Source organism: Rhinolophus hipposideros (assembly GCF_964194185.1).
Source record: "Rhinolophus hipposideros genome assembly, chromosome: 16".
Classification (NCBI taxonomy): domain Eukaryota; kingdom Metazoa; phylum Chordata; class Mammalia; order Chiroptera; family Rhinolophidae; genus Rhinolophus; species Rhinolophus hipposideros.
Genome location: NC_138062.1, coordinates 50,499,538 through 50,507,966, shown reverse-complemented (window position 1 = coordinate 50,507,966; position 8,429 = coordinate 50,499,538). Strand labels below are relative to the sequence as shown.

Here is an 8,429-nt window from a genome sequence, read left to right as displayed (position 1 = left end):
GATGGTCAGAGAAGCTTCCAGGAGGAGAGGGGCGGGGAGCTGAGCCTTGAAGGACCAGGCAGAATATATGCCTGTCAGAAGGGCATTCCAGGTAGAGAAAAGAGCTTGGGCAAAGGCCTGGAGGGAGGAAACTCAGATTTTGGCCTGGGAATAAGTCTCTAGAATTCAAATAAAGGTAATTTGAAAGCAGCTACCAGTTTAGATGTGTGATTCTTGTCAGGCAAACAGAAATAAAAGAAGAGGGAAAGGAGATGTGACAGAAGAGACCAAAAGCAAAACTTCTCAGGTTGTCAGAAAGCTCAGAGCTTCAAGGAACTGTGAGCCTCGGGCAAGGCCTCCTTGCCTCTGCCCGCCGCCAAACGGCACTGTGTAAGTTGGAGGCAAGCTCAGGCCTGGGGAGGTGACCGCAGCCCCATGAGGACCTGCTTCTGGCAAGTGTAAGAAGGGCGGGCTCCCTCTGAGCAGAAGTGGCAATCCAGGTCTGCGGACCTCCACCAGACTCACCATTCGGTGGGAACTGGACCCCGACCATCCCTAAGCCCTAGATTCAGGGATCCTGTAACACAGCAACGATCACCATCCCCTACGGTTGTTGGCATTGCCACAGTTGTCTTGGTACATTGTTGTAGTTCTCCGTCTGTCTGTCTCCTGTGTCTCTGCCTCCCGTCCACCCCCGTCTCGGTCTCTGGGTCCCCCACCCCAGTCCCCTTCCCCGCCCTTCCCCCCAGTCCCACCCCTCTCCCCATTCCTACGGGCTCCCCACCCCCATCACCGTGGAGGGCCGGTAGAGGGCGCTGCGGGAGGCCTCGGGGCCCGGGGAGGCGGGGCGGGCGGCGGCCGCGTCGGGACCGACCGCGATGGGACCGGAGGCGGCGCGGGCGGCGGCGGCGGCGCAGACAAAGGCGCGGGCGGCACGGAGGGCGGCGCGGAGGGCGCGAGCCCCGGAGCCATCGAGAGAGCCGGGCGCCCGGTGCGGGGAGTTTGCACCGCGGGCCGCACCCGACTCCGCCCGGACGCTCACGGGGCGCCCAGCAGGCAGGGTGAGCCCGGCCGGCCGAGCTTGCGTCGGGGCGCGCGGGCCCCGAAATGCCAGGGCCGGGGAAGGGCGCCAGTGTCCCCGAAGTCCCGGACACGGAGGATGGGGGCGGCCGGAGGAGCCCCGAAGTTCCAGGTCTTGCGGGGGCGCAGGGGCCCCTAAGTTCCGGAGCTCGGGTCGGGGAGGGGACAGTGCGAAGGATTCCCAAAGTTCCGCGCTCGGCGTCGCAGGAATGTGTCTCCGAAGTTCCAGACCTGGGGCGGGGGGCGGCGCGAGGGTACCCCGAATTCTAGACCTGGAGATAGAAGTGTGGCAGGGGGTCCCCAAAGTTCAGGAATTGGGGGCGGCGCGGACGATCCCCGAAGTTCTGGCCCTTGGGGTGGAGGAGGCAGATAATGTGTCCCCGAAGTTCTGGACCTGGAGTCGGGGGCGTCGCAGGGATCTCGGAAGTTCCAGGGTCGGAGGCCTCACTAAGCGAAGTACTGGGCGCCCCGCTCCTGACGCGGGTGGGGACTCAATCCTGACTGAGTATCAGGCCCCCGACTGGGACGCGTGGGGTGGGGCTTCGCTCCCACAGGCAATTGGGGATTCGGGCACCCGGCGGGGTTGGGCCCCCTCCCGGAGCCCCACCGCCGGCGGCGTCCGAGGCGTATGACTAGTTGGTGAGTAACTTTCCCCAAATGCGCAAGTCTCTGCAGGAGAGTCCTGGCCTTAAGGGAGTGAGTTCTGGGACCCCTGCGCTGCGGATCCCTGCCAGACCCGGGACCCGCCCCCAACCCCGGCCAGAGTTGCCGCCCCTCCCCCACCAGGGGCTCCGGTTTCAGACCCTGTGACCAGGACAGCAGCTGCCCAGGAAGGGGGGGGACGTTCCCCTCTGACCACGGAGGCCACTCGGCCGTGCATCCCTTCCTCCAGTGTGTCCCCCCTTCTCCTAGGTCCCTCCTGGATCCCCTGGATGCAAGTTTGTGGGCGCAGCAGGAGGGTCAGGAAGTCTCCCTGGGCAGCTGTTCCCGGTTTTGGTGGGGGTGGGGTGGCTAGAGGGACCAGCAGAGACTAGGTAGACCATCTCCCAATCCTGCGTCCCGCCCAACCCCCATGTATTGGGAGTGAGTGCTGATGGGTGATCTGGCAGTGGGCATCTGGGTGGTCCTGCTTGGGTACATCTTGTCTTTTTAACTAGGATGGGGTGCCCTGAAGATTTGGACTTCGATTCTAAGCCTGTGCCTGGGGCCTAGAGTGGAAGTGGAGGGAACTGGTTTCCCAGTAGGCACTTTTTGCTGGAGGCAGTGGTTTGGGGAGTGATGGATGAATATGTGGGGAAGTATTGAGCGGGAGTTGGCCTTGGCCTTCAGGACAATGAGAGATGGATGCTGAGATGTCAGGGGCCACCTGGCTCCTCTCAGAGAGCCTTCTCCTGCCCAGAGTCTGGTGGGGCTTTCTCTGGGTGGAGAAAGTCAAGGTCTCCTTGCTTTGAGTGACCTACTGATTCCCTCACTTTTTTGATTGAAGGTCTGTGAACGGTGCTCCTCGTGTTGGGTCCTGAGGTTGGACTTGCTTGGCCTCACTCAGCCTGTCCTGGGGGGGACACTGACAAGCCCCTTCTCCCCCCAGAGGCCGAACCAGCAGCTCCTGCCACCCCTCTGGCTGCCCCTTGGAGCTCACCCAGCCCAGCTTGACCAATGTCCACAGCCAGGTGAGCCCCTGTCTCTACTGGGTTGGCCCTGAGCCCCTGGAGGTGCCCAGCCCCCACTGAGAGCCCTCTCCCCACGCAGGGAGCAGCCCATCTTCAGCACACGGGCACACGTGTTCCAGATTGACCCAGCCACCAAGCGGAACTGGATCCCCGCTGGCAAGCACGCGCTCACTGTCTCCTACTTCTACGATGCCACCCGCAATGTCTACCGAATCATCAGCATCGGGGGTGCCAAGGTCCTGGCGGGGCCTGGGTGGGGCAGCAGGTGACAGGGGTCCCAGCAATAGGCCTGGGTCTCCTTGTTGCTGTGTGCCTACAGGCAGAGGGAGTAGGGAGCCCTGACCCTTTCTGAGCCTGTCTCCCTCCTGAAACGGCTCAGACAGGAACCTCTGAGGCACTAATACAAAGTGGTACTCCAAGGTCTCACGTTCATGATTAGCAGTCCCATTAACCTTGAACTTTGCTCCCCTATCCCCAGGCCATTATCAACAGCACTGTCACTCCCAACATGACCTTTACCAAAACCTCCCAGAAGTTCGGGCAGTGGGCAGACAGTCGAGCCAACACTGTCTATGGCCTTGGCTTTGCTTCTGAGCAGCATCTGACCCAGGTGGGTCTCGGGGGTATGGGGTAGGAGGGACAGGGCTGGGTGTGGGTCTTCTGAATGCACTGGGGTCCCTGGGCAGGTGCTGGGATTCCACCTTCCCAGCTGCAGAATTGGACAAGCGAGAAGCCCCGTCCTGGTTTACGTCCCAGCTCTGCAGGCCTCCTGCAACCAATTTCAGGCACACCCTGCCCCTCTCTGGGTCCCTGGGCTGGGTACTTCCCCACACACCCTGGCAGTACATCATCATTTCCTTCCACCCTCTGCTGTCTCTAAACTTCAGTATTGTTTTATCCATTGTTTTTCTGGATAGTTAGTGCCCTGAGTCCTGCCGAAGGCATGACAATTTTCTTTTCTTCTAGAAGCTTTTGTTTTCCTTTCACATTTAGGTTGTGAATGTATTTCTGTGGGTGGTGTAAGGTAGGAGTATTTTTTCCCACATGAATATGCAGTTGCTCTTGGGCCATTTTTGAAAAAACCATTTGCCCAGTGAATTGCACTGCCCCTTTGCACAAATCAAGTGGCTGTATGTCTGTAAATATTTTCTTTAAAACATATTTTCAAACTAAGGAAATGTATTTTAAAATGAAAAAAAAAAAAAAGAAGTGTGTCCTCCCCTAACTGGAAAGCTGGTATGGGCAGCAAATGTAAACATTAATACAACAAAAATGAGAAGAGGGCAATCACTTTCTCACTGGCTAGAGCTCTGAGCACAAAACCTGTTTTCTGTTTGTCATACAAGGATATTTACGTGTCCCGGGCATTAAAGACAGACTAGCATCCATCTGAGGCTCAGCTTGCTGAAATAAGCCTCAGTGAGAGGAAAATGAGGATCCCTTTTTGAGAGGGCTCCCTTCTCCATGAACATCCCATTTTTACCCTCACACTGACTCTGCTCATTGGGGCATCATTTTCCAAGCCTTCTTCCCACTCTTTCAGTTCCTGAGACGGGATGCACACAGTTCCTAAAGTCCCTTCCTAAGTGACAGGGCTGGCACTGGGTGAGGGTGACATGGTGGGGCCTTGGGGGAGGGGTCAGGGGTTTGTTGACTATCTGTTCCTGCCCCTCCACCCTAGTTTGCTGAGAAGTTCCAGGAAGTGAAGGAAGCAGCAAGACTGGCAAGGGAGAAATCTCAGGATGGAGGGGAGCTCACCAGTCCAGCCCTGGGGCTCACTGCCCACCAGGTCAGCCCTCCCTGTCCCATGCCTGTCCGGCACTCAACCAATATTGGGGGGTCCATGCGCTGTGCTGGTGCTTAAGACCAAATGCTCACAGATCCATGGCAAAGACCATGGAGGAGGGGTGTAGGTGCCCTGGAACAGGTGTGGGAGGGGGGCGGGGGGAGTCTGGCTTAGTTTTGGGTCCAGGAAAGCCAGAAAGCCAGGTCAAATGGCATAGTCAAAACCTGAAGTTGAGATGGCTAAGTACAGGAGCAGTAAAGAACTATTCCTGGGTCTTCCTCCATTAATTTATTCAGCATAATTGGTTGACCACTCTCTGTGTGCCAGGCCCAGGGCTGGACCAAGGTTACAGAGATGAAAAAGCAGGCTGGCCCCTGCTCTCAGGGCTCGTGGTCCAGGCAGCGAGGTGGATTCATAAGGAAGTCAGCCAGGTGCAGGGGACTTCCTGTCAGAATCTGAAATGGATGTTGAAATTAGGCTCCAGGGAGGGGCTTTATTCCTAGGGAATAGCACAGAGGTATCAGATTGCTTCCCCCTGGGCAGATTTCAAGTATTTCAGTGGGTTTAGACAGGCCTGCAATCAGGTTTGCTCCAGGGGGGTTGGTGAGAGCCCAGGCAAGCAAGGTGTGGGGCTAGGGCCTGGAATTCCCTCAAAGGGGCCATGGGGAGCCATGCAGGTTGGATGAGGAGGGAAGGGGCATGCTCGCATCCCGGTGCTGGGAGGACGCCTTCCCTGTCACAACGCCAGTCGCCAGTCGTAACATGAGCCCTGACCCCAACCATGACATTGTAACCGGTCCTTGACTGAAGCCATCCCCTCATGTGACCCCGCTTCTGCCCACGCCCTTAGGTGCCCCCGAGCCCCCTCGTCAGCACCAACGGCCCCGGCGACGAGAAACTGTTCCGCAGTCAGAGCGCCGACGCCCCTGGTCCCACAGAGCGCGAGCGGCTCAAGAAGATGCTGTCGGAGGGGTGAGGGGGGTAGGCGGGGCACAGGAGCGGAGCAGGACTAAGGGAGGGGAGAGGAGCTTCTTAGAAGCTGCTGGGGCGCGACCGGCGGCGGGTCTGACTGTGGACCCAAAGCCTGGGAACGAGGAGGCTGAACCCCAATCCTGCCTCTTCCGGAGCCTACCGTGCTCCTCGAATGCGCTCCTGCTTTGATCTCGCCTTCCCAGGGCTGGCCCAGTTCCCGCCCCCTCCACCTTCTCCTGATAGTTCTACACCTACCAGAGCCTCCCAGTCCCACCACTCTGGCCACGTCCCCATAGGCTGACCCCTTGCGGTATTCCCACTGTCTCACTTAGCAGACACCACACGCCTGCTCTGACCCCGCCCCCGACAAGGATCCACCTCCCGGGGCGTCCCCACACTGGCCCCGCCCCTAGCACCGCCCAGCCAAGACCCCACCCACGGCGAGACCCGCCTCCCTGAAACTGCCCCGCCCCCGGCCAACTGCGACCCCCTAGCCCAGCGCCTGCCCTGACCCTGCCTTGTTCCCGCAGCTCCGTGGGTGAGGTGCAGTGGGAGGCCGAATTCTTTGCGCTGCAGGACAGCAACAACAAGTTGGCGAATGCCTTACGAGAGGCCAACGCCGCCGCCGCCCAATGGAGGCAGCAGTTGGAGGGCCAGCGCGCAGAGGCTGAGCGGCTGAGGCAGCGGGTACGGGGACCTCTCCCTCCCAGAGCCCCCAAGGGGCCCGACAACTGTGGAGCCCCTGCCTCCACACCTCATGTCTGTCCTGGGTTCACGCACTGGCTGTGTGATCTCTGCAGGTCGCTTTTCTGAGCCTCAGTTTTGTGCTCTATAAAATGGGTCTGAAATAGAGCCCCCCTCAGAGGGGTGTCAGAACTCAAAGTCCTCCCTGCCAAGGGTGGGTGGTAGCTCCAATCAGAGAGGGTGAATGCCTAGTCACGAGCTGGACTGAGCAGGAGGCAGATTCCCCGGGGAGTGGCTGACCTTCCTGTCCACACAGGTGGCTGAGCTGGAGGCCCAGGCAGCCTTGGAGCCCCCCCCAGTCAGTGAGAAGGAGGGGCCTGGCCAGACACTGGAGCAGCTGGAGGCCCTAGTGCAAACCAAGGACCAGGTGAGTACCGAGCGTGGCTGTCCGTGTGCATCCCCAGGCCTCACTTTCCCTGACCTCCCGGGAGGGAGCAGGCCCCCCAACCCAGCACAGGCCCTAGGAACTCTTCTCCACTAGGAGATCCAGACACTGAAGAGCCAGGCTGCTGGGCCCCGCGAGGCCCCTGACACAGTGGAGCGCGAGGAGACGCAGCAGAAGGTGCAGGTGTGTGGTTGCCAGGGTGCGTGGGGGGTGTCCATATTTACGGGTAGCCACCCTTTGGTGTGGGGCAGACCTGTGATCTTCCCTTCCTGGTGGGTCTCCCTGAGCCTGATTCTCCACCTGTGAGTGAGGTCAGGAAGACATCTACCTAAGGTTATAAGTAGGATGAGGAAAACCAGATGCATGGAAGGTCCGAAGTGGTTTGTAAATGGTTGTTATTGGTACGATGTTTTATGTTCATCCGTTCACTCAATTCTTGAGTCCCTGCTGAGTTCCCGTGTTTGACACCATGGAGCCCTCACCCATCCCCGGCCTAAGGTCAGAAGCCTGCATTTGAACATAGGTCTGGCTGGCTTGGCTTTCGCTAAAGACTTCATCTGAGAAATGTTCATGGGCACATCCTGTGAGTCTGCAGGTGGAGATGTTGAAGGATCTGGTGCCTCCAAAAGTGTCCCGGGGAGAGAGAGGCTGGGGAAATGCTCCCTAATTGTGTCCTGGGCAGAGTGCACAGCATGTGCAAAAGCCGAGGTGGGGAGGAAATCAGCATGTTCAAGGAGGCCAGCGAAGCTGAGTTGGAGTGAGCAAGAAGAGGGAGGGGTATGGATGCAGTCCCCAGCCTGATGGGCCACAGGAGGGTTTTCAGAAGAGGGACGTGATCAGTTCTGTGGTTTCCAAATTGATGTGGGACCAGGGAGACCTGGGCAGAGGTGGCAGGGGTTTGGCCCAGAGTGGGGTCTGGGGTATGGCACTCAGGTGCTGGATGCCCCAGGCAGGGCTGATGACCCTGGACACTTGTGGGGGCCACCAAATCTGTCTGCTGTCTTTCTGCAGGACCTGGAGACCCGCAACACAGAGCTGGAGCACCAGCTGCGGGCAACAGAGCGCAGCCTGGAGGAGGCCCGGGCTGAGCGGGAACGGGCACGGGCCGAGGTGGGCCGGGCTGCACAGCTGCTGGACGTCAGGCTGTTTGAGCTGAGCGAGCTTCGTGAGGGCCTGGCCCGCCTGGCTGAGGGAACCCCCTGAGCCTTGAGCCCTGCCACTGGTCCACATGGGAGCTGGGGCCTGTGGGAAGGGGTTTTACATGAATGCTTCCCGCCTGGAGCATGGGCCGGCCGCAGGCGGCACAGCAGGCCCTTCGCCCTGGCAGGGACGGGGCCAACTCAGCCCAGGTAGGGCCTGGCCACTCACAGCTCAGGGGCTGTTTGGGGCTTTTCATTGTGTAGGATTTCTAGACTTCCCGGGGCACGTGCTGATGCCCAGATTACATTTCTAAGCGTGGCTGTGTGTGTGTGGTATGTGGGCACCCGGGCACCTCACTGCCGTCCCTGGACCTCTTCCTGCCTCCTCAGGGGCACCGTAGTTGCCCTCCATCCATGTAGGTCTGGGAAGCCACCTGCAGGTGAGCAGGGTGAGGCTCAAAAGCCTGAGAGGCATGCTCAGGCCACACAGCTCTGCTTGATCCTGCTGCCCCCATCCCCTGGGGCTCAGCCTGTTGTCTGGACCAGTTTGGACTTAGATGGCCCCTGGTTAAGCCCCCTTACCTTCTGGCTACAAACGCCAAACTTGACAAGGTGGGTAGGCAGGGAAGCTCCTAGACCACAGCCCTGTTCAGCAGGCAAGGGAATGATCTCAC

The 8,429-nt window shown here is 59.4% G+C and overlaps 1 protein-coding gene across 4 annotated transcripts; it reads left to right on the top strand.

Annotated features, from left to right (window-relative positions):
- The first annotated feature begins 839 nt into the window (after positions 1 to 839).
- On the top strand, positions 840 to 8,074 carry HOMER3 (homer scaffold protein 3). Of its 4 annotated transcripts, none has more exons than XM_081077646.1 (10): positions 840 to 1,040; positions 2,648 to 2,729; positions 2,809 to 2,965; positions 3,208 to 3,339; positions 4,411 to 4,518; positions 5,366 to 5,487; positions 6,018 to 6,174; positions 6,488 to 6,598; positions 6,713 to 6,799; positions 7,628 to 8,074. In XM_081077646.1, the coding sequence occupies exons 2-10, from the start codon at positions 2,716 to 2,718 to the stop codon at positions 7,817 to 7,819; spliced, it is 1,080 nt and encodes a 359-aa protein (XP_080933772.1). In that variant the 5' UTR covers positions 840 to 1,040; positions 2,648 to 2,715; the 3' UTR covers positions 7,820 to 8,074. The 4 variants fall into 4 exon arrangements, with proteins under 4 accessions (XP_080933772.1, XP_080933773.1, XP_080933774.1 ...); XM_081077647.1 differs by having other exon boundaries at positions 847 to 1,040; positions 2,546 to 2,729; XM_081077648.1 differs by having other exon boundaries at positions 963 to 1,171; positions 2,546 to 2,729.
- The last annotated feature ends 355 nt before the right edge of the window (positions 8,075 to 8,429 follow it).

Coding starts and splice junctions, on each gene's coding strand:
- HOMER3 (XM_081077646.1), top strand. Junction 3,340..4,410: donor CTGAGCAGCATCTGACCCAG/GTGGGTCTCGGG, acceptor CCTCCACCCTAG/TTTGCTGAGAAGTTCCAGGA. Junction 5,488..6,017: donor AAGAAGATGCTGTCGGAGGG/GTGAGGGGGGTA, acceptor TTGTTCCCGCAG/CTCCGTGGGTGAGGTGCAGT.